The 27,697-nt window shown below is 26.5% G+C and overlaps 1 protein-coding gene across 2 annotated transcripts; it reads right to left on the reverse strand.

The window, feature by feature from the left end:
- Positions 1–317: 317 nt before the first annotated feature.
- Positions 318–24,199, reverse strand: LOC129975727 (WD repeat domain phosphoinositide-interacting protein 2-like). 2 transcript variants are annotated; one of them, XM_056088903.1, is made up of 12 exons: positions 23,967–24,199; positions 20,683–20,768; positions 14,671–14,840; positions 12,149–12,352; positions 10,401–10,493; positions 9,304–9,374; positions 7,139–7,249; positions 5,582–5,752; positions 5,264–5,371; positions 3,480–3,607; positions 1,198–1,248; positions 318–612 (listed from the first exon to the last, which is right to left on the reverse strand). In XM_056088903.1, the coding sequence occupies exons 1-12, from the start codon at positions 24,032–24,034 to the stop codon at positions 398–400; spliced, it is 1,476 nt and encodes a 491-aa protein (XP_055944878.1). In that variant the 5' UTR covers positions 24,035–24,199; the 3' UTR covers positions 318–397. The 2 variants fall into 2 exon arrangements, with proteins under 2 accessions (XP_055944878.1, XP_055944880.1); XM_056088905.1 differs by having other exon boundaries at positions 24,075–24,195.
- Positions 24,200–27,697: the final 3,498 nt, after the last annotated feature.

Below are 27,697 nucleotides of genomic sequence, written 5' to 3' on the forward strand. Positions count from 1 at the left end.
TAATGGGTCTGTAAATGTTTTTTTTGTTCTTATTTGGCAGTGAATAAATTTAAAAAAGTCATGTACACTCTCAACAGTGGTTATCAAATTAACAGAGTATATTTTCATTGATTTTTTGCTACCAACCAATTTCTTTAAATGATTTAAGTAGAAGGCTTATATAATCACTAAAAAACTACTAATAGCATATTATGAAATTATTACTAGGTAATTACAGTTTTATTTACTATAAAATGCATATAAAAAAGACAAGTATTTTAAACAAAAAGCAATGAAAGGTGTTTTGTTAAAAACTGAAACAAAATGAAAAAAGAACAGAACAGTAACTTGTCAATTTTACTGATCATCATAAGTTATAAAGTCACCAATGAAGTGAAGTAGAAAAAGCAGTATAAATTCATGGCTCAACTTGCGTAAGTATCGGGGGTAATGCATCATTAGAGTCATTACTGTAATTTACAGTACTAAAATAGTCACAAGATTCAAAAACACCATTGCAACCATTAATATTTCCATAATCCGGGTGCTGTTGAGATGTGTCTGTGTCAGGGCCATCGCATTTAGGAAAACTTTCGGAACAACCTTCAGTAGTATTAGATTCCAAATTTTCATCTGAAAAGAACGATAGATATATCAGGTTACTCAATTTAAATTGCAAATTCTTTTATTCAAATTAAGAATGCAAAAGTCAGAATTAAAAGGGAAAAAAATAACGTCAACATTTTCAAGACAAATTTGGAAAAATTCCAATTATAATTAAAAATTTAATAAGCGGTTATTTTTTAATAATAATTAAGATCTTTCAAGAATGATGCATAAAACAATATCATGTGATTATTTTATTACTCTAAAAATATTTGGATTGGCAAATTCAGTTTACGAGCTACCGTATGAATGTTAAATAGAATGCGATTATATGAAAACATTTTTGATAGAGATTTTTTAAAATACATAATAATGAAAGATTACTTCTTTTTGCTAATTATTGGTTGCAGTTACAATAACACATGGTGAACTTATTAAAATGTTATATAAAGGAAATGAAAGATTAATTATATTTATATTTAAATATTTGTGACTATATTTAGATTCACTTCCTTATAAGTTTTGATTATAAAAATATTTCATGCAATATATTCATAAATATTAAGTAATGAGAGAAAAAAATTAAAGAATATCAATAATTATATATTATACCTTGTAATGCCTGGCTCAACTTATGTACATTGGAAGAAGGGCCAGGAGAAACTGTAATAAGTCAAACAAATCTTATTATTTAATAAAGCGATTTTTGACTGCAAACAGATCTCACACAAAAATGTAAATTTATTTTTTGCTATAACTGCAGTAAGTTAAGAACAGGGCTGGGTGATGACTGAACTTCATCATCGCAATATATCGTCCAACACATAATGATATTTTTCAATATATCGTAATGTTATTATTTATTTATAGCTATTGTAAGTTATAAATAGCATCTCTTTAACACACTGAATGATCAAAACGACTCCAACTGAAATGAAGTTTCAGTTTATATAATAAAAATATTAGTGTTCTCTTGAATAAAAATAGAAAATAATTGTGTTAAAATCCCTTTAATAAAGTGTGTCGCCAAAGAAATGTCTGCATGTTACAATTTATAATATTGCATTTTATCAATATAATAACTTTAAAATTTTTTTTTTTTTACTGCTGACTTAAAAAAAATGTTAATAAAGGAAAACGACATAATAAGGTCTTTAACAAATAAAATAAGTAGTTTTAATAAATTCTGAATTACAAAATCTGATGACTTGAAAAATTAATTTTGTATTAAAATTAATTAATTAGCATATACATGATAATTTGCATTCTACAAGATAATTATTTTTTGGTCCCAAAACATTCATGTTCCACTACATACATTCTCACTATAAAATCATGAAACATAACATATCTATAAGGAATATCACAATAGATTCATATATAACTATAAGAAATAGATTTTTGCCATATTTAGATCATAAATATCCGGATTTTGTGAGTTACAAATAAAATATGATCATAGGGTAGAATCTATGAAATTTTATGAGAAATACAATGTGAAAATGAATATCTTTTTGATTGTATCATTATCAAAGCAATCTCTTAAAAAAATAAAATTCATCCTTCGTATGAGAGATTCATCATTTATTCCCTGCAATGTGCATTTCAAATGCATTTTCAAAAACTGGCTTTATATTTTATTCCAGTAAGCAGAATGGCGTCCGATACATTCAGTAACTTTTGAATGGGACAATGTCTGAATAAACAGGTGAATTGGCTTTGGTATCATTTCCACAAGTGTGGTTGCAATTAAGACAGTACTTATCATAAAATATCAACTAAGTTGTAACTGTTGGATGCAGAATTCTTTAGTAGGTGGACCGACTTAAAAACACCCATTGAAATTGTATCTAGATCATCTGACTTGATGTCTCTTGATCTATGGAGCCATGCTTATTTTAATGAGCCCCTCATAAATGTAGAGAACTTTTACCAATAAATCGAAAATGGACTTGTTGTCATAAGTGAAGAACTGGATCATATATATGCAAGTATCAGAAGAATGCAAACTTTGTATAAACATTAAAGGTGCTCATTTTGAAGAAATTTTATGATCACTTTGATTAATAATTAAATACTTTCCGATTAATATCTAATGAATGTTGTTTTTTGAATTCCCAGGATCGTTATAAGAAGTCAGATGTAATCTTTTTTTAAATTCTACACGAGATAAAAAATGTATCATTCCGATTTTCTCTTTTAAAAACTTATTGTGATGTGTGAATAAACTGAAATTAACAATGAAGGATTCATTCAAATGAAAATATAAGGTTGGGAAAAATGGTCTCTGTCAATAAATATGCCTTTTTTTTTTTATATCTCAAATTTTGAAATTAGCAGCATGCCCATTTATAAATGAGTGTAGAAGCATTTTATTTATAAGTACTTTTTTACTGAGAAGGTCGTATAAAAATTTGCTTTCATAACCTTTGAATATCAATCTCTACAAAAGCCAAAGAATTTTTTTGTAATTATTCACTTTTTTAAATGAAACTTTGTATCTGGAAGTATATGTCTAATTACAATATTTAAGAAATTTAAACACTTGTTCCACTTTTTAAGACACTATATATAACTAACTATATGCAGCATCAGAGGGGGAAAGCTGGCATTCTGACAACACAAAAATTGAAGGTTTGCAAAACCTAAATATAATTTTTATTGAAACTTCTCAAGAATCAACAAGCATGTACATAGGTTTGAAATTAGTCGCACCTATGCAATATCATTTGAAGGAAAGACTTTTTAAAATACCAGAACCTGTTACTGTTTTTTCAGCAATGAAAACAAAAAAAGGGAAAGGGGGGAAAAAAAAGGACTACTGAGAAAAACAAAATTCCATTACTTATGAATGAAAAACTAAACAAAACTATTCATAAGTATATCTGTCTTACCATTGCCAAGTTGTAGTTTGTCATCCAATTCTAATGAATGCTCTTGGATTTTCTGACTATCCAAATTAGCATATTTTTTATGGTTGTTATCGGGTGAACGATGAGTCTTAGGAGGAGGTCCTTCCAACCTACAAATCCAAAAATTGTTAAATTAAACACAGGTATAATAAATAAGTAATATAGTGCTCTAATTCAACATTATGAAATGACTAGTATTTTCATTCAAAGGTTTTGCGATTTTAAAATTAAAGCATATTAAAATAACAATAGCTCTTAATTTTTAAGTTTTTTTAAAAAAGAAATTAACAAAAAATAGATTAATAATCTCTCAATACGAATTCAATATTGAAGAATAACATATCTTTTGGAATCAAGCACTACCATATTTATTTTCCCCTTAAAAAAATTTGCAGTTGCAATGATTTTTATTTTTTACTTTCTTTTGTTCATTTTTCAAATAAGTGGAAATCATTAATATTTTTTATTCTAATAACATATTTTTCTTTATAGATTCATAAGACATTCTAATGAGCAAACCGATTTGAAACAGTATAAATTTTAACTAACTTTACAGCCCATGAAGTTTTTGAAATATGTATTTAAAAATATAAAATGCCCATTCATAATATAAATTTATTCTAAAGTGAGTCCTTTTGACCCCTCCTAATTTTTTAGAATATGAAACAAATTCTTTGTATTCAACAAACAACAAGATACTTCAACTTATTAGTAACCCCAAACACATCTTTAGAAAAAGTGTTTTTTGAATGTTTTTACATAAATCTAACATTCTAACAATATTCTAAATATATTTCTAAATCAATGAAAATATATTAGGAGTTTAAATTAGTTCAGTCCATTTTCAAAAGATCACTTATGAATATTTCCTAGTGACAGTTGATTTTGGTGGTTTTAGAAAAGTTAGACATCTGTCGGTAAAATTCAGTCTATACTGCTTTGAGTTTATAAAAATCTTGTTTCTTACTGTGTTAAATATGTCAAATTTTGTGTTAACTAAACAGCATAAAATCTATGCTACATTAGGACAGATATTCGGGAGTGTACTGTATAAATACTTAGAATGCAAGACTTCTCTCATTATTATGCATTTTTGCATCTTATTATTAAATGAATATTCAGATCATAATTCCAAATATTACTGTTCAGTTAGTTACTATAATTTTAAAATGATTTTAATCCATTTTTCCTTTTTCAAGAAATAATTTTGTGTGTGTGTGTGTATGCTCCATTTTATATTATATTGTTTTATTTCATATTACATACATTCACATCAATTTTTTTAACATTAAGCGTATATTTCAGATTTCTCCAATCATCATTTTCTGTAGTCCATCTTTAATAATAATAATAAAAAAGGGGCACCTGAATCGTATCATACCAATTTAACAATGCCAATTATAATATGTTTATTTTTCTTTTTAAATTTTTATTACTGCAGCCTATTTAACTTCATAGTATTATTGCATCGTCTTATTAATTCTATTAAATAATAAATATCTAACACTAATATCTGCACATTTTATCTTCAATATATTAAATCAGTAGATAAAATGAAACAGGACAATATGGGCTTTCTAAATACTCATACTAAATATTAATGAAATCTACTTCATATCAGCTAAAATAAATCATATTTCATTTTTCTGGTTATTTAATTACAGATGGTTAAATGTTGTACCACATTTTTTTCATTTTTTAAAAAAATTAAAACTAAATCTTTTACCAAATATATCATTTATTTATAAAACCTAGAAGAAACTCACCTGTATTGTTTAACTAATTGACAAGGTCCACCAGTATCCATATTAATGTCATATATGTACAAAAAACCTTCGAGTGATGTCACCACTACATAAGGAATGTTGCTGATGCTGTTGAAGAAAATTGTTTTAAAAATGTCAAGTTTAATACATTAAGAAAAACTAATTTTCAGATGTATCTTTTAAATGTTAGATGCATCCAAAAGTATTCAAGAGAATCAGATTTATCTAGTCCTAGAAAAGACATGATCTTCAGGATTGGAACACACAAGTAAGAGGTGAAAATGAAACTATAGCGCCATGAAGTTGAGAGATACTTACAAGGAAATGGCACTAATAGTGGACTTGGAGACAAAGGGTAAATGTACATGAGCAAAAGATCTCTGTTGAGTTAGAACGCCGGACATTTGGGTAGGAAGAAGTTTAGCAGATTGGGTGACTAATCGATTAAACATCTCCATCCAACCTTCTGTTTCTTCTTCCTCTGCTGGCCTGCAAATTAAATAGAGCACAATATTTAAGTAGAAAATAAAACTATCTAAGATTACAAATTTTAAAATTTTTACTGTTAAATAAGAAAAGATGCAGGCTACTATAACTATTTCTCAAATATATATGAATAAACTATTTTTTCTTTAGTAAGAAGGAAAAAAAAACAGCAATTTTTTTGTTTTGAAAAGGAACAATATTTTTTAAACATATGCATGCAGAAGGCATTTTATTTTGCATATCATCCATTAGACATAAGACATTTTATTTTAAGAGCAAGGGTAAAAAAAATTTAAAAAATAGTGCAACATCATATCAATAATAGCTACTTTTGTTAACTTGAATACTCTTTGCATTAAGATGCAATTTCTCTTAATATTACACAGAGGATAAATTTTTAAGAAGCTTTATAAGCTTTAGAAGTTTAAAATTGGGAAAGCAAGTTTTATTAAGATATCAATGCATTGTTCTCTCTAAAATTTCTTGAGCAGTGGAGATAATTTCAAAATGTTATTAATAGAAATTTCTATAAATTCACACATCATTAAAATATATAACAAAAATTAGGATCCTTAGAAAACAGAGCAGAATAAATAAATTTATAGAAAGTGAGGGGGAAACCCTATTTCTTTACTTTATTAAAAAAAAGGTATCAATTAATACATGAATTATTAATCTGCAAAAGAATTTAGTAGTGAAAAATTCCTTAAATTTTTAAAAAAAAATATTTGGAGTGGAACCACAAAGGCCACAGGAGATTTAATCCTCTAATTTGAAACATTGTAGCATGATAATGCTTTATAGTTGTGTCATCTGTTTTCTACTATTTTTTAAGATTTTTTATAACAATTAAAACTAATAATAATTTATTATATCTTAATCAGCAATAATGTGAACAAAATATTATTTAACATCATTGCAATGCACATCTATAAATGCAATAATTAAAGCCTTAAAAGATTAATTGTAAAAAAAATTTTTAAAAAGAGAGAAAATTGCAAGAAATAAAATAAGCATACCTAAAATATTAACTTATGAATTTTAAAGCAATATAAAATTGTTTTATGTTGGTACAAAAATAGCTCTGAAGATAATAAGGGAAAATGCTAGCATTTTTCTTAATTTTTTAGCTAAAATTCAGACCCCCCTCCTTTTTTTTAGCTAGCTATTTTATATAAGAATGGGATTCAAGAAATATGTTTAAAATATTTTTATATGCATAACATGTATATTATGTTATTTAAAATATAATAATAATAATAATAAATGGAATAATATGGAAATGTGCAGTTGCAAAGGAGGAAAAATACAAAAATATTTATTTATAACTATGCATTTTAATTAATACAATGATGTGGCAAAAAAAAAAAAAAAAAAAAAAAATCTTACTGAGGAACATCAGAAGGAGTCAATTTAAAAATATGGATGGTTTCTGTGTTACTTGAGACACACAGCAATTCCGGATTTTTACAAAAAGAAAGGCAATTGATTTCAGCACACCTAAAAATACATTTAAATATTCATTATAAATATATCTTAAAATTTTCAACGATTATGATTTATAATGAAATACATAGAGCACATTTAAGTTGCCAGTACTTTTATTGAAATAACATTAGTAACAGAGAAACTTTGCTTAATAAATGGAAGGGGAAAAAAAGCCATCTTTATTAGAATAAAAAAAGTGTGTTTACTGACACCTTCAACCCAAGTTACATAAATACTTTTTGGTTTAAGTAAGCAAACAAAAAAAAAAAAAAAAAAAAAAGAAAAGAAAAAAAAAAAGATTATATATTTTGGTGAGTTAAAACATGATTATGTTACCTATGTCTGGTGAAATTTTTTTTTTTAAATTCCTGTTTGCAAGCTAGAAGGAAAAAGTAGATTCCTTTTCACCTATTTTCAAATTCCTTTCAATCCTTAGACAAAAACCAGCGGTAATGGCGTCTTCAGAACATTTTCGTTACATTCCAAATAATTTTTCCCTGACTCCCTGCATAAAATTATAGACCTTGGATAAGGTCACAGGTACCTTGCATGGCATTCACCAATGCCATACAAAATAGTTATAAATTACAGACTTTATTATAATTACAAAATACAGAACTTTTATATGAATCTTTGGTATATAAAAATATATATAAAGAACCATATATATATATATATAAATGTAGCATCTGGAAATTTTAAAGTTGATCATTTTTATGTTATGTTACTATTAAATGTTTCTTTTCCTTTAATTTTTATTTAATTACAATAGCTTTATTCAAGCTTTTAATCTTGACTCCACGTACATTTAAACTATGGAAATAAAAGGAAAGTAGACATTTTATTTCTTTTTTTAAAACTGGTAAGACAAATTGTTAATAACAGAAAGAGCCAAAATTAGAGCTTGAAAATTACATTTTAGCCCCTAACTTCTAAAATCTTGCAATTACTGAAAAACTTTAAATACAAAAGTTGTTCATCTTAATGAGTTGCTAATTTGATTTATTTTTCTATCTTTAATATTAAGAAACTTATAGCGAAATGAAAATTCCAACTCCCCACCATTTCTGCATCTTTTAAGCTAGCTGGTCCATTTACGAACTCTAAGCTTTTTTTACACTTCTAACAACATATTCTAAGCTGGTTAAAATCCACACAAATTTACTTATGACCAGAGCGTTATATGCATATTACATATATAAAATTTTGAACGAAGGGTGGTTTGGGGTTTTAAGGATTATGATCAGTGAAGAACTGCAGAAAATTTCCCGAAGTTCCGTCATGAGAATAATTGCAATAGGTAGTCTTCCTATAAGAATCTACTTAAAAATCTATATTCTCTTTGAACCTTGTCTTCATAAATTCCTGTTAATTTATCAAGATAATCAGAATAAACTATATGTGGGAGAAATGTAGAATAGATGACATGGAAATAGGTTAAAAGTATCAAAATTTTAATCTGCTATTTTATTTAGTTCCAATTTTGGTAATCAAGATATTTCACAATGTTGAAACAATGTCATCTTAAAAGTTCTTAATTTATTTAATGACAAACACATTGCTTTCACATTTATTATTTTATTTAACTTTTTAAATATTTTTTACACACATTATGAATGTTTCACAAATGAAATATTGTGTTCAGCATGAAATTTAACTCAAATATTCTATTGTTGAAACTATTATTAGTACTTTATTTCTCTCTATTCTACAGAGCTACTAAGACTGCTCACAATGAAGATAACTTTACACCTTTGTTTTACTGTGTTATTATGCCGGGTATTATATTAAGACTTACTATTAATGAAGATAATCCAAAATGGAGAAAAATTTGAATATTGTAAAGATACCACTTTTGTTGCTTTAATTGTAGCTTATTACAATTGAAAACATCATCATCAAACATTGTATGGAGAAACATACGAGTATAAGATGCCAGTTTTATTGCTTTAAAATGTAATTGCAAAATGGATATTTTTAACATCAAAAATAAACTCGAACAAAGTGAAATTAATATCTTTATAAATAAAAATTAGTAGCATTCTATTTAATCTCAAAGAATTTACCTTTTGACACCACGGCGAAATTCGTACAATTGTTCTCCTTTAGCAACTGAAAATATGCGTATCACAGTTCCCTAAAAAGACAAGATATATACATTGATTTTGAGTACTTTTTAAAAATAGATATCAATGATTTTTATGAATAAAATGATAAAAAAATAAGCATGCATATTTAAAAAAATATATATATGTATACATGCTAAGGAAGTAAATTTGTCTACCCATTTCAAGTAATAATAATTTTGTTAACAAATATAAATATAAATTAAGTATTAATCTTATGAAAATAATTAATCTCCTAAACCATCCACTTACACATTTAATCAATAACCTAGTGAAATTCAAATTTTCTTAGTATGATTATGCAACAAAGGAACCAGCACTATAATAAGAATTGTGTAAGCATAAAAACAAAATAATATTCACCCACATTATGAGCGCTAGAAGAAAAGACAGATTCCATATACATACATTCACTCAATGCCCTCAGATGAAAGAAGTTTCATGGATTCATAACTGGGGAACATGAGAACCAAACAAAAATCCATGTATGCCAAATTCGCATATTAGACTGTTATATACATGACATGATTTTATGATATCTAAGATGTGATTTCATAGTCGGAATAAGTTTGAGCACTGAACAAAATATGTAGATAAGCCCAGAAACTCTAAAGCCTCGTTTCCAGGCCCATTGCCTTTATAGAAATGGTCATAAATCTGCTATTTGACCCATTGTGGGACTACTCTCGCTTGTGAACGTCAGTCAGGAACTTCCTACAAACTGTCAGTAAAATGAAGGCATCAAATATCAATCGAAACCACAAATGAGCGGAAAGACGGTAAAATGCATCAGATGCAAGGTGCACACGAGCTATGAGAATGGGGCTTCAGGTTTGTTTCAGAACAATTATTCACAATGTTAGGTTGTTGACATATAGATAACATCAGTAAGATTACTGAACTTAAAAGCTTAAATAAATTACTCAGCATCATATAATCTTTAAAGTTATGATATAGTATAAACTCCATATAAGAATTTTTAAAAGAAAACCACTTTTCATACAATTCAAACTTAACATTAAATGCTAATCACTTACTTTAATCGATGCTGTAGCTATTTTTTCCCCACTTTCGTCAAAAGCAAGAGCAGCTAGTGCAGAATTATGAGCAGGAATAGTTATCTTTGCATGCTGTAAAAATATTAAAATACCATGGATAGACTGTTATAATTATAGAAATTTTCTACACTAATACCCTCAGATATAAAAAAAAGCATAATATTTAAATAAACTTCTCTGTAAAGATTAATTCAATCAGAATTTTTCTCATAGTTTTGAGAAATTCAGATAAAACTTGATTGATATAGTTCATAAGCATTGTGTTAAACTTAAATTTCCTCTTAATTTATTTGGTGTCAAATATGTTGATTAAATATTATAATTGTTTTATGCAAATTACTTTGCAATTAATTTAAAAAAAATAAATATGAACAAACTTTGTCACAGTTATATTGTCACGTAGGTTCTTTAGTGTGGAACTCAATGACACACATAAGAAGTAGAGATAAACCAATTTATTAACCCAACTCTGAACTGAGAACACAGTGACTGACAGATCTTCTGCTTTTATACTAGCAGGGAAAGTTCCAGAATACTTTTCTGGAGACAATAATAAAAGTTCAGAACACTTGTCTGGTAAACTAAAGAAATGTCCAGAATCTTCCAGAACATGAAATAAAGGAAAACATAATATCAAGGAATTAAATATTTACACAGACTGTGAATTGCATTGTCTCTAGCGGGATTCACACTTACGATCTCTTGATTAAGAGATTAGTGCTATGACCATTGGGCCATGGAGAGTTAATTGTCTCTTTTCAATGCGGCAATATTTAGACCACTGTTCTCTATTTCAATAATCTAAATCAAACTCAAAATTATAACCAATGGCACCACTTTTTTTAGAAGAGACAAATATGGAACCAAGACATGTAAAATCTTTTAAACACAAAAATATATTTATACTAAACAAATCAATTCTGGCACATTTCATTAAAATAAAGAATATTGAAATATGAAAAAATAATAAAATCTTTGCCTTTACAAATATAGACAACAGAAATAGAAAGCGAGATTTTATAAGAACAATTTCAGGAATGAGATTTTGAAAGTTGCATATAAAATCTTTTTAATTCATTGGACACATAACTGGTTTCTGATCTCGGAACTTTAGTGCTTTTCTCAGCTTTGTAATACAAGAAAAGAAAAATAATTATATTATTCAAAAATTAAAAAAATATCCAATATCAGTAAATATCGAAAGTTGCAATTATTAAGGAAACTAAATAGGATATATGTATTACAATTATATATAAATATAATAAAAAAATAGATAATTTTTTATTTAATTTCAATGAAAGGCTTCAAGAATTAATTCAAATCCCATATAATCAAGACTAATATTACCTTTGAATAAATTGTTTATTAATTAATTACATGCCTTATTTTTTTAAGCAGTTCCATCTGTGTACACAAATTGAGTTGTACACAAATAGATGTAATTATATTTTTAAATGAGTGAAAGAACTGAAGAGGTGTGCAGTTTAATAGAGTAAAATGACTTTTATAAAAACACTGCAAACAAATATGGGAATAATTTCTTATTTATAACAGTCTAGAACAAAGAAAGTTTGATATATATATTTTTTAAATTAAGTATTTTTTTAAAAAAAACTTCTACAACTTTTTTGGCAGATGATGTGCAAAATATGGGGGGGGGGAAGGGTATCAACAAGCTTATATTAAAAACTGATTTTCAATATTTTTTAAAAATCTTAAACACTTACCATTCCTATGGTGTCAAAAATCTGAACATTTCCAATTGTTGAGCTCCCAGGATAGGCAAGGAATGAAGGCTTTTTTTCTTCACCATAGGTTAAAGCTATCAAGCCTTTTTCATTTGTCTGGGTATTTGTAATCTCATGTATAGTTTGTGTCAAATTTTTAATGCTTATAATGAATATTCTATCTTCCAGGCATACAACTACATTCTGTAATATATAAATAGAGAGAGATATATGAACCAAAGATATCTTATAATACAACATAATTATCACATTAAAGATAACAGTATGCTAAAGAGATCAGTGTTCTTAAGAAATTCTATATTTAATATTCATATAAAAAATCTGATATTAAGGCTTTAAACTAATACATTCAGAAAAAAAATAAACATTTTACAAATCAGCATACTAATCAAGATTTAATAATATTTTGGGGAGGGGGAAATTATAAAGTATGTTTTTAAAATTAATAATTATTTTTGAAAATCTCATTTTAAGTATTAATACAAAACATATTGATAATGAATGAAATGCCAAGCTGATATGTTAATTCAATATCATTAGTTTTCAGATAAAGAGAGGGACAAAACTTTATTTGTAGTTGTTATATACTTTTTCAACTATCATCTCAGGATATTGAAAGAAAAAATTATCATTAGACCTTATATAAATTCTAATAAATTGTCATTATAAATCATATCTAGTGCATATATTATATTATATATATATATGCAAATGTTATTACAAAAAAATACAGTACTGTGAAAATTTATTGGGACACACTCCATTTTTATAAATTTCTTCATTTCTCGGGACTTTTTTGCCTCAAACCGGTTTCAACTGCATTTTCTTACAAAAAAAGGGTTGTTCTTGACTAGTCTATACTTGTTTGACCATGTGATCATCAGATGTAGAGCATTTTACCATCAGTTGTATTTCAGTTGTTGCAGGAGGTTGAATGTGTGAATTGTCTAGTTCTAATGCACATTAAAGAAATTTATATAATCACTCCCAGGAAAAAGACTAGGATTGGTATCCTCAGTCAGCACACTTCAATAACAGTGAGGGATATTGCTGCAGCAGCTGGAGTAAGAAAACTGAGCGTTTCAAGGATTATTAATCAGCAAATTAAGTTTGGGACAGTGTCTCCAAAACGAAAGAGTAAATGTGGATACAAACGCAATAAAACACCTCAGACTGACAAATTTCTTGTAAAAAATAGTAAAATGCACCCTCTCAAAACAAGTACAGATTTTCAGAGAGAATTATTAGCTACTGGTGTGAGCACTGATTCATCAACAATATGACGAAGGCTTTCGAAGCAGGGGAATGAGTAGGAAACCAGTAAAGAAAAAGAAAAAGAAAAAAAAAAAAAAAAAAAAACAGTTGTTTACACCTGCAATGAAGAGAAAACGTTTGTATTGGGCCAGGAAATATCAATTCTGGACTGCACAAGACTCTGGAAGAAGGTTGTATTCAGTGACAAAACATTTTTTTGTGCAAGGGATTCAATCAATAATTGTAAGACAAAGTGCTGGAAAACCCATCAGAGAACAATATCTTATTCAAAAAGTTAAGCCCCTCAGAAGCAGATATTTTGGAGTCATTTTACAACTGTAGGACCTGTCAGCTTAGTACCAATTGAAGGGATGATGAACTCTAAAAAATACATTTCAATACTAGAAGGAAAAATTGTGCCTCTGATGCAAATGTTTGCTGGTGGTGTTCGTGTCTTTCAACAAGATATTGCTCCAAACCATATTTCAAGGTGGTAAAGAATTTTTTTCAAGAAAAGGCATTAACAGTTTTGGATTGGCCTGGTAATTCCCCAGATGTAAATCTCATCAAAAATTTCTGGAGCACTGTTAAGAAATATGCGAGTAAAATTGATGGTAAAACTAAGAGAAATGTGATTGAGAATATCACAAAAGTTTGGTTTCATTTTCATGACATCAAAAATGGATGTTATAAATTAGTGGAATCCATATTAAAATGCGTACAAGATCTCATTAAACCTACAGGAGAACACATTTGCTACTAGATTACTATATCGTGCATGTAAGTGAACCTCTATTAATTAAACAACAAAGATGAAACTTCTTGTGTTTGTCCCAATTAAATTGCACAGTATTGTAATGCATTTACTTTTACACCCAAGTAAGGCAAGAATTATTTTGCTGCAAAGTTTGGAGATGATTCTAATTATTCACTCAAAGCAGGAGATTTATTTGCCTCACCATTGTCCTTGACCCACTTTGAGAATTTCCTAACAATATAAATTTAAGTTTCTTAAGGTAATAATAATAATAAAATTGATTGATTCTGATCAGGGATTTCAAACAAAATCTTCTAGTGCAGCTCTTGACAAACTGGTGGACCTATGGTAATATCTATATCTTCTTTAGTAACAAAAAATTAAAGCAGCAAGTATACGCATAACAACATTGTTTTTGTGCAGTTGGAAGCAGAAAAGTCAATTATTAATGTCTAAATGTAATGTTTTAAAAACTAGATTAAATACTTACTGTTCTATTCATTCGGACAGACAGAATTGTATTTGGAAATGATTTCTCAATAATGACAAGGCCTTTCACATGATGAATCAAAACCAAAGTTCTAGGTTTTTCGAGTTGCACATATGCAATTAGACTTGTACTAAAGACTCTTTCAACAATGCGTACATCTTTAATATCAGCTGGGGAAACAAGAACAAAACAAAGTTTGAAAACAATTTGTATAAGTTTTTATGTAAAAATATAATATCTAATAATAATACTAAAAATAAAAATATATTAAGCAAAACAAAATGCTTATTATTAATATCATTCTAAAATAAGAAAAAATATATACAATATTTTTTCCAAATTATGAAGCAGCAATCTAAACTAGCTACATAAAATAATGAACCACTATAAGATTTGGTTCTCTTACATCAATCTGACAAGTAGGTAATATTGTCAATAATCACAGATTAATGACATTCATTCCTTCACTCCTATTTGTAGCATTCTGATATTTCAAAAGAGAGAGAGAGAGAGAGAGAGAGAGAAAAAAGTGAGCATTTGTCAGTGTGTGGGAAGGGGAGCTTAAAAAATAATTTATTAATAAAAAAAATTAACGTTTTTTTCCTCTTTAGTTTAAAAAATACTTTCTTAATAGATGCATGCCGATATTTCATTTGTCTTTAAACTATCAGAAAGATTCTGTAGACTTTTTGACAGTGGGACGGCAACAACAATCCAAGTATAATGAAATCTGCTTAGCTTGTATACATTAGCTCTTTTTATTACTTAAAAATTCTTTTTCCAAAGTCTTCATTAAGCTATATTTTATCAATTATTACATGTACATAAAGTTACAGAAAAAAAAAAGAGGATGTCTATATAATTTTTTTTTTCAAATATTTATGCTGTATCTAAGAGGAGTCCTTACACAAGTAAAAATTTATACCAATATGTATGTAAAAGAATCCTTTTTTCCGCTATTACAAATTGTGGCTTTTGAAGCTAAAAACTCTTTCTCTAGGGTAGAGTGGGATCAAAATCTTAGAATTTATAGTTTTAAGCATTTTTATTAAGTGTGAAAAGCTCAATGTGATCACAGACGGATTTAAATGTAGACAGTATTATTGTAATCCTCCTTCACATATTAGATAAGTAACCTGTTTATTAATAAGTGTGGAAGGTACACAACGGCAAACAATATTCATATATACAGAATTTGGTAAGATATTTAAGTTTCATTGAAAAAATTCCTTAAGTACTTCTTATTAATGTCTCGAGAATTTCTTTTTTTTTATGTATTTAAAAAAAGGAAAAAAGAAAAAGAAAAAAAAAGAAGCATTTTTATTAATGGAAATAATTCATTTTTCATTGCCTACTTTCCAAAGTTTAAGGATTCCAAAGTTAAGGAAAAGTCAAAACATTTCCATTCCAATTAATTCCTTCACACTATTTTTGATGTTAAACAAAAAGTGAGGAATATTTTTACAATTAACAAATCCAGAAATTCTGGAGTTAAAAATGCAGAATTTGAAGAATACCTGATTTATTCAAATCACAACCAATCCAATAACATGTACCGTTTTTTTTTTTTTTTTTTTTTGAGAACTTGATATGCAATTATAATACCTAATCAAATCAAAATTTCATGTGTGGTAACTTACTTTTTGTCTTTTTATTCAAATTTTTAAAAAAGTTTCGAATTTACTGAATTTATTTAATATAGCTTTAATGAATAGGAAATAATCTTAGCTGGAATGTTATATCCAAACTTTCCCACCACATTTCTGCTCCGGTAATGGTGCACTAAGAAACAGATATACATTTAAAAAAAACAAATGTTTTCACTTACAATATTACAATTACATTCTTGATGCATTGTCTTGAAAAAAAATTTTTTTTTCCCTAACTGGAAATTAAAGAAATTTAATAAGAACTAGTACTTCTGCAACAAAATATACAATACTAGCATTCCTTTTATACAAATTTTATGCTCTATAGTTTTAACAAATATGTTTTAAAATTATAGCTCCATTTTTTTTTTTTTTTTACAAAAAATACCATTTTACTTTTTCTTTTTTTTTTTACATAATAGCTGCAGCTCACCTCACTAGAAGAGGAAAATTTTAAAAATCATATGAATCCTAATTAAGAAATTAAAGCAATCAAACATTAGTTAAAAAATATTTCTTTTTTTCAGCTTTAAAGTCCTTGGCCGTTCATTCATACCCCGACTATTATGCTGCAATTTTCGTCACTCCACCAAACACAAAATGTGTACAGCAGAATGTTAGAAATTTTTGTTATTTTGTTTATAATGATGTAAATAAGTTTCTGTGAAAAAAATCTTGGTTTAGAATTTTTTTTCTCAGATTATTGCATTATGATACCACATATCTGTTTTTAATCACCATTTTTTAATTCTAAAATTGAGCGCATAAATCCATTCACTTTGCTTGCATATTTATTTAATGCTTCCTTGGCAAAGATTGTTGAAGACTTCTTCAAACAATAGACTATACATATTGAGATCAACTAGACATTTAAAATAAACAAAAATGCATGGAGCAATGCTAAATGCAATTAAGAGCATTTTGTCGGCTTACATGAGAATTTTCTTGTAAAAATCTTACTGTCTAGGATTAATTCTCAAAACAACTCTGAAATCTCTTTGTAAGAATTACATAAATACTATTTCACCACATATTAAAAAAACATTTCAGTTTTGGAGCCAAGTAATGTGAAGTCATATCTCCACCTGCTGGGTCTGCTAAAGATTCTTTGACAGCTAGCTGTGTTGCCCCTCCTCACCCTTCTAAACTATACAATAAGAAAAGATTGACTGACAGAATTCACATAACAGCTTTTCCTTATTCCTGAAATAATTGACAAAAAGGATAAAAAAAAATAATGAAACAAAAATAATAATAATAAACAAACTCAATCCCAAATTGGTTTCCTCTTCTCTTTAAAAAAAAAACAAACAAAAACATTTTGACCTTTTTCAGTAAATATAATGGACAATAGAAAGGACAATGGAAATTCTGGTTATAAAGGATTCCTTCCTTCAATTCTGTCTATAGCAATGCTACTTTTTGCATTCGAATAGTAATTCCTAACATCAAAATGTTTAAGGGCTAATATTCTTATTAGATATCTGGCACAATTTTCCAGAAAGATCAAACTGTCACTAACAGTTAATTGCATCGAAATACAACATAGAATAATTGATGAATTTTAAATTATGAGTAATTTCAACCTTTATGTAACAGTGTCCTTACAAGAGATTTAAAAAAAAAAAAAAATGCAATGTCTATAATATCTTGTCTTCAGTTTTTAAATTTAAATTCCAACTGAAGATCTGAGATGCAATTCTTCTATTTCTTTTGTATGCGATGTACAGAAAATTTTGCAATTCAAAATATCCTATATCAAACTTTAAATGAATTCCTGTGTACTAAATCTCCGAGTCTAAACGAATAATTTTTCAATTTTCATTTGTCTGTGAATTCAAAGATATAATATGCTAGAAGAATGTAATTTGCTATATGGCTTTTTACACTGAAAGTGTAGATTTCTTTTAAACAAAATGGTCAAATCGGCAGAAGAAAATATGTATGGATGTGAACAAGTATATATGAAATTAACTCAAAATCAAAAACTCTAAAGATGAAATTTGGTACATAGCTTGATTACCAGAATTATAGAAATAAATAAAATTATGAAATTCCACTTCAAATAAGATATGCTCCTGTAAAGGGAGAAGAAATTCCTTGTTTGAATATCAATAAATATTCATGTAATATTTATCATGCGCAAATCACCAGATTTTTTTTTTTTACACCTTTAATATCAAATTGAATCAAAGTTCTTGCAGTTCAGCATCTCAACACATCTCACTTTTTTTGTTCATAAAATGATTGAAAAAATATGAAAAAGAATTTTATCTATCATTGAACAATTTTTTTGTTTTTCAAAAAATCAAAATTGTTCTTGTCTAGCTTTTGTACCAGCAACATATTTTAACAATATGGAAATGTACAATTCTCAAAGCAGAAGTCAAAATAGCACTATATTTCCCACTGCAGGTCATAGCAATGATGTTTTCATTATAAAGTTCAAGGTAAAGAACAATACATATTATTTAGAAAATATTAAATAATAAGTTATAGTTAACTGTATTTAAAGTTCATAATTAATATTCTTTTTATTTTTTATCATTATCATAATTATTTCTGTTTTAATACTAAGCATTAATAAGTTGGAAAATCAGATAAATCTTTGTCTAGAATACAATCATTTAATTTTTTTGAAAAGTGGTGAATTAAAGTATTGTTCATGACCATTTTACCTAAAGACCAGTATATTTTACTTGGCTTTAAAATATTTTCTATATCCCTATTTCTTAACGATTCTTTATTCTTCTGCATTGCTTCATATTCATTGTTCACCTATCTAAACAATGGTTTTTTCACTTTTTGCAATGCTACCAGGTCTTTTACCAACCTCTGCAATGCCTCATTCTGCAAACCATCACCTTAAAGATAATTCAAATTTTAATAATTAATCCTTTTAGAAATTAGCGAGCATAAAAAATTAAACCTGAGTACTTTTTTTAAAGGAAGAAGAACCACCAAGCTTCAGTCATAAAAGTAAAGAAGAGTACTAGAAAAGATACAGCTAGAATGCAAATGAACATAGATCATCACACACATCATAAATGTTCTATTCCTCATTCTATATGAAAAGTTATCTTCATGTCTGAATATAGATTTTGTGTAAATGCCTTGAAATAATACACACACATATAATTCAGCAAAGAAAATATAAAATCAATTTCACTATTTTCAAATTACATTAAATATCATTTATCTTAAACAAATGCTAAAATATATATTTTTTAAATTTATATCTAAAAATAAGATTATTCATGCGAACAAGCAATCTACAAACAATTTCAAAATACAGAACAAACTTCAAGGGCAAACCTTATTACTGAGATATTAATGCAGCCAGCATCTAAAATAAGATGTTAAGGCCAAGAAGTATATTTGAATACTTAAGGCTCAACTCAACAAAATTCAAGGCTTTATGTGTAGGTATTAATACAGCGAAGCCTGAGGATAACAATACTATCTCTAACAATAAAACTAATTACTTTTGTTCCAGTAGAAAATTAATATTTATTCAATATATTTTAAACTTGTTTACTGCGATAATCACATTTTAGATGTATCTTACCAAAATTATAATTTTATCACCTTAAAATACTAGTATAACACAATGCTGATTTTTTTTTCTATCTTTCTTTTCCGAAAATAGCACTTCATAGTCCAGAATAAGCAAGAGTAGAAAAATTGAAGGGAGTAGACTAAAAATTCGAACCTATTTCAAAAAGGTGTCTGAAGCAAGAAAGAGGAGTGATTAGTGATTAAAATATGCACAGGTAGTTTTTGCCTATGTTTACAGATGGGCAGCACTTCGTAATGATCTCTTGTTCCACGAAATTCATTTTTGAAGAATTAAAACCTTGAATCTATGATAATGCGATATAAAACATTTGCATTTGAAGGAAAAAACTGAAATTATTAAACTGAAATCTTCATAATGAAGTTCTTTAAAAAATTTAAAATTTATACAAGAAAATTTTATAACAGCAAATATTTATACAATGAATTAAGAAATGTAAAATTAATTAGTACAATAGTACTCAGAATATATTTATTACATCCGTACAGATGCTCAAAGTGTGCATGCAGTTATCACGTCTATAAACAATTTTCTTCGACATTCCTACATTGCCATTATAAATAAATTTACAATTTTTGAAAAAAAAAAAAAAAAAAACTAGGTAATACTAATGACATAATATAGAAGATCAAAAGTAAAAGAAATTAAGTAAATATTAAGATTAAAAATAGAAATGTTAAAAATAAATTATTAGCTAATAATAAAAATTTAATATTCAAAATAAGAACAAAAAATTAAAATAGCATTTTAAACATAAAAAAATAATAAATAAGAAGTAAAACTTACTTGGAGAATCAAATGTAGGGATTACTTCATTAGTAGTATTTAAATCATATGAAGTATATCCAGTTTTAGATCCAATATTGAGTCCACTGAAAATAAGATTTAAAAAATTAAAACTGAATATATGCATTTAAAACCAAAAGTAGAACTATGTAGAATCAAATAGAAATATCTACTGCATAATAAAAACTCGTACAGAGTGATACGAGAGGATTAGGACAAACTTTTGCTTAATCAGGCGTATTAAAAGAAATTAGAGTTGCACAAAGACGTATAATATATATGTATATATACATATGTATGTAATAATTTCTAATTAACTTACAGTCTAAAAATAATTTCCTGATTTGTCGAACTTGGTCTTCACTGTAACTTAAATTTTTGTGTTCAGCAGGCTATTCTTTTTCACACAAAATCAAAACACTGACTCAGTAATTCCTTTTCTAAAATTGTGTAAGCCCTGAACACTTTCTCACAGCCTCTTTTTCTTGCCTTCCAATTTTGTATGCTACATTGTTTCTCATGATATATAAAACAATGAAATCAAGACAAAAGATTTAAAAAAAAAAAACTGTTTTCTCAGAATTATTTTTTAAAAATTAGCTTTTCAGGTCCATTACGAAGAGAAAAACATTTGCCAACTAAACATCATTTGCCACACAAAGGTAAGTTTCAGCACAGTTTAAATCTATACTCAATGCAGCATAAAATTTAATTTTTTTAATTAACTTGTAACCAGATTTTCAATTGCTGTTACAGAATGCGATTAACAATTACTTAAATCTGTATCCGATTTTCATCATAGAATAAAATAAGAAGCACATAAATATTTATCAATGTATGTAATCCTGGAATAAATAAAATAATTATGTTAATAAATGGAAAACTAAAATATATACATGTACAGTCAAGACATCTTTAGCAGTTAAAAATGAGAAATAACTTTTTAACTTTTGAAGTAAGAAAGAGAGCTGATTAATTATTGTATCAAATTGAAAGAAATTAAAAATGGTGAGATATGCATAGATTTACATTTTTTTTTAATGCCATGATATTTTAATTTGAAAATAATAAAGATACCGACATAGAATTTTTAATTGCTAATATAATCTATTATAACAAAATACAACATAATTTTCAACATAAGAACCAAATGTATAAAATTACCACTTTTATTAAAATTATGAAATGAGATTTATAGCTATACATTTTACAAACTCTTCTGCTATAAATCCAAGTACAATGAAAAATTCACTTATTACGATTTCCAGTACTTTTATATTAACTAGATGTATAAGTGAATTTTTGGCATGATTACATGCCATTGGTTAGGTTTAACTGCATATTATTAGTGAACATAGTCAATATTTAACATGACAACATTAGCAACACTGGCTTTAATAAACATGACATCTTTTGGATTTCTTTTTATGATTAATCATTTACATAGTTACTACACAAATATTGGATTTCCAAATAATTAAATCTTAAAATCTGAATTACATTAAATATCAAAATATATTTGGATTCAACATATAGTGCAATAAAATTAGTTTAAACATCATATTGATTTATGACTAAACTAATCCTTTCTAAACTTTCAAAAAAAATTTCATGCATTCAGTACTATAGCATGAAAATGGCTGTATCTAATCTCATATGACTTATTAAACACAAAATAAGATTTTTAAGGTTTACTATTTCCTTCAATTATGAATAAGTAAAAAGAAAACATGAATAAAAGATACATTTTAGACTTATTATTCAAAAGCAACTCACCAATATTTATATGTTATTAAGTGCAACCAAAAAATCTTTATATATCGATAAATAATCAATACAGTTTAACAGAATTTATTAAAAAAATATTGGAATTCTACATTTAGGATAAGCACTGTTCAATTTCATGGAATTCTTTCAATAGTTATCACATGCATAAAAACATGAATTATGCCATTAAAATGAGATTAAATCTCTAGCTTTAATATTACTGCAAGCTTTGAAATTACACTGTTATTAACAACATTATATTTACTATATTAGTATTAAAATAATTTAGCTTTAACAATGTATATAACCAAATAAGAGAATAAAACAATGCAAAATTTTGGATGCCATTACTTAACCCTTAGTTATAACTAATTAATTGAACAAATTATTTTTATTCTTGTTGATGGGAAATTAAATTCAATAATCTTTACAAGAGGAGATATCAAGGAAGAGATAGTAATTTAGATTTCATCAATAATAATAAAGATAAATCAATATAAATGGAATCTTTAAATAATATTTGCCTAATAAAAATATCATTTAAAGATTCCATTACATTTTATTTATATAAGTATATTTTAATATAATAAAACATAATGATGACGATAATAATAATTAAATAACAATTTTTAAAAATAAAAGAAAGCAGTTTAAATAAAAAATTTTTAGTAAAATATACTATCATGATAAACAAAATAGAGGGTTCACTGTCTGAACTACAAATATTTTAACTATTAGCATTCCTAATAACATCAAAATAATTATTTAAAAATATCAAAAATCGAAGATCTTTTGCCTTCTAAAATCTCCTATATTTTAATTCCTAATGTTAATAGCTTAAAAATTTTACGAATCTAAAATTATAATATATAGTCTTTTTTACTCACTTAAAATTTTTCTATTAATCCTTTAAAATAATATAAAAAATCTCAAAAAAAAAAAAAAAAATAACGATTTGTGACTTTTGCTTCTTCTGAATTGGATTATACATCATAACCAGAGAATCAATATTCATGCGCCTCTCTTTCTCATTTTACATCTCGCATAAACTATATTGTTTGACTATGATTTTTACGTCATTTTGTTTTAATGTCTAATACAAATATTTACAATTTTTATTTTTAAACAGTATATAAATTATATATAAAATATCATATTTCTTAAATTGTCAAAATTCGGTTGAAAAAGTAAATTGACTCACACTGTGTCATGTTTTCCAATTCGTTAAGTATTTATAATTTGATGACCCATTATATTAAAATGTAAAGTATTTAATTGAAAGCTTTCATTGAAATGATTTCATATACAAATTAATCTTAATTTTATCGATTTTTTTACTCGAATATAAAACTTTTTTGGTTTTTTGAGGAAGGTTTTCAAAATTTTCAAATTTTAAATTTACCAAACAAAAAATGCAAATAAAAGGCATATCAACAAAAACAACATTTTTATACAATGATTTGCACACTTTCATAAAACTATAAACACATTGGCATTATAATAAAAGCAAGACATACGTTGCAGTTTGATTAAAGCTAACATATAAAATTTCCTTTGAAGCTTCGAAGTCGCGTGAATCAGCCATTAAATTAGTTAGTATAATAACCGCAAATGTAAGAAATTACCCAAAAAATTATTTTCCTCAACACAGTTAAAAAATTTCACAATTAGCCATTACTTCGAAAAACAAAACTGAATTCACCGATGATCGGTTTTTGCGGAATATAAACGACATGAATTCATTTCACAAACAAACCAACTTGGATGCCAAACGGGGTTGGAAAAAATTTTAGAGGTAATGGAGCTCATATGCAAAATAACAAGTAATGAAAATTTTTATGAAATCTAAACATTTAAAAAATCTTATATATATATATATATATATATATATATATATATATATATATATATATATATATATATATATATATATATATATATATATATATATATATATATATATATATATATATATATATTAGAAAATTACTATTTCATATAATCTATTTCATCTTGAACCAATATTATAGTTATATAGAGCAGGGATGACGAATATTTTACCAACAGTTATTACGTAACGAATATCAAAAAGTCACAAATACCAGTGATCAATACTTTTCAAAGAGGGGTGTGATTGATACGATCTTACTGGTCAATATTTCGATTATAAGTCTTGGAACACGATAGAAAGTAACAATCGATGTGATCTGTCCAATGGAAGCTCTCAAACAAGAATTCAATCATGCATAAGGAAAGTCCCTTACACATTGACAAGAATTCAATCATGCATAAGGAAAGTCCCTTACACATTGATGGACGTTCCTGGAACAGACCTCCCACAAATAGTTGTGGCGGGCGGCAGAACCTATTGATCACATGCAAAGAGTTTCCCATTTCACAAAGAGTCATGTACGAACTCTCCTTATCCAATCACAAGATCATTGCACGAAAACAAGATTTCTTTCGCACTCAAGTCGCCACAGAAAAATATTTATTGTTTTTTTTAAACAACTTTCTGCAGATATTCAATGCTCTAAAAAAATTTCATAAGTGATATTCTTAAATGGATATAAACACCAAGATTACTATTTTTCCATAATTGAAACGATTTGATATTCGCATAATTAAGTTTTCTGTGCCTGGTTAGCAAGAGAATTCAGCTGCTCTGAATGATTGTCCAATTTTTTAAAAACCGATTTATAGCTTATTTTACATTTTTTTTAAAAAATAAAAGAGACATTTTAAATAAATTGCCAATGATGAATTTCTCTTCATGGATTTTTAAAAATCTCTTGAGTGATGCACAGAATTTTCTTCAAATGTAAATATTTTTTTAAAGTATAATAGAAAATCTAAATGTCAAGCATCAAGCATATGTCAATACTTTTGTTTACATATCATCAATATTATGTTTGACAAAGTGATAAAGAAAAAATGTTTCGTTTATTAAATTTCGTGGATTTCGGAATATAAATACTTATTTATTCTTTTTGAAATAAACTGATTTTCTTTAGAATATTTTTAATTTAAATGAAGTTAAATAAATTACCAATTTAGTATAAAATTTTTTCTGCTTTGTTTCCTCTGTCTACAGTGTTCAAGAAGATTATAAAAAAGAACTGCAGTCATTAGACTCGAAAATATAATCGCATAAATTTGCAAAAAAAATATTTCAAGAAATTACTAGTAATGTTTACTGAGTCTCAATCAATCTAAACTAAAGATTTAAAAAAATCGAATCGAAATTTCTGAAAATAAAAGATGATAAATTGCTGAAAAAGAGTTGCAACCAGGCTTTCGAATGCCAATCATGTATATTCTAGATTGTATTGTCTACATATTATTTTTTATTGAAATTGTATTTTATTTTTTCAGAGAAAGTTTTAATAAAAGAAACGCACGTAAACTATATTACAAAATCATAAAACTCCATTAATTATAAAATATTTATTATCGAGACTAAAATACCTTCAAATTAATATTCTGATATATTAAAATAAATTCTGCATTTTTAAAAAAATGTCTATTGTAAAATTTTTAGCATGTTTCATAGAAAACGTTTGAAAAACCGGTATCTTATAGGACATAGATAAATACGATGTTTGTGTCCCGCAATACTATATACTTTTAGGAAATAAAAAAAAAATAACAGTAAAATTAATACATTATTTCGCTTATATAGATATTATAATTATAAAGGTTTTAAAGATCGCAATTTATAAAAGTCACCTCTTATCTTTGTGTATTTTATCCTTTAACAAGGTAATCCATTGGAAAGTAATTCCCATGAGTCTCAGTGCATCTACAGAAATTTCAAGGGAAAAAAAATGTCTTCTGCAGGATATTTTTTTCCGGACTATAAAATTATAAACAATTTTATAGCGGAATTCGTAAAAATGACACTATCTATGGTTTATCTTTTTCATTAAGAGTGTAAAACTCGAACCGAGCCCGTAAGTTACACTTATATGATTTGCATAGGACATAAAATTACCCTAATTTAATACATAATTTAAATAATATAAGCATTTCCTAGATTTGGTTCTTGTATAGTATTAAGAAAACTTTAAAAAGTCCGATGAGTTAAATTCGTTAATATTGTCTATACTATTTGTTGTTCCTATGCGGATTACTAAAAACTGAAAGCTATTCAAATAAAAATAATAATAATTTTCTTTAATTTAACTTAACAACAACAAAAAAAGAAAAGAATATCATCTAAGATATTCCTACCCCTCAAATATCCAATTTAGTCAGCGTCAATAAACGTTTAATAAAAAAATTAATAGGAAAAAAGTTTTTCTCTTCATTTTTTTGACTACAAAAAACTAAAAATCTTTTTTATATCTTAAGCAAAAAATAAATTAAATCATTCCTGATGACTAACATAAAAAACACAAAATATCGAGGTATTTATTTTTTATTTATTTATTTACTAGCCGCCTTTTACGACCAGCTGGTTCGCCAATCTTAATGTTCGTTTAAATTGTAATAATTAAATATTTTACGCAATTTCTAATTTAATAGATTCTTCATCAAAATATTTTAAAACTACAAATTTTGATAGTCATATCATTCACTCATAATATTATAAAGGCCTTCAGTCATAACGTAATATGTATCTCTCTAATTTTCTGTTAGCTCTCCTAGAATTTATGCTTTAAATTAAAGTGGAAAGAATTAATTTTCAATTAATATAATAATATTTTTTACTGAACAAAGCATTTTTTTATAATATAATAACAGATAATAGAGTCATTGAGCGTCTAAACTTTATGGGCACTAAAGAATATCTTTTTTAATTTATGTAATATCTCAAGAATTTGTCAACAAAATTTTCTCAGATTCATCATGAACAGATCGATTAATTAACAATGTTTAATTTTAAATACATCAAACACTAAGAAAATAAAATGAATCGTTTAAAATAATCGGTCGAAAACAGGTTTAAAAAAACTACTTAAAAAACGATGTACTTAAAACTATAAGCATATACAAAAAATATATATAACTAACATAAATACAATTTAATTACAAAAGCACACAACTAACCTAAAAATAATTTAAATCAAGTCCGAATCCGTTGAATCCGTTGTCAACAATCAGAACACAATGCGCATGCGTGAATTTTCAACGCCAGTTGGGGTAACGCTATGCAGATTAGGCATTTTTAATTTTCTTTATTCTGTGTTATTTTAATTCAAAGGTACTTCAGAATGAATCTGAAACATGGATTAATTAACAATGT

Source organism: Argiope bruennichi, chromosome 7 (assembly GCF_947563725.1).
Source record: "Argiope bruennichi chromosome 7, qqArgBrue1.1, whole genome shotgun sequence".
Taxonomy (NCBI): domain Eukaryota; kingdom Metazoa; phylum Arthropoda; class Arachnida; order Araneae; family Araneidae; genus Argiope; species Argiope bruennichi.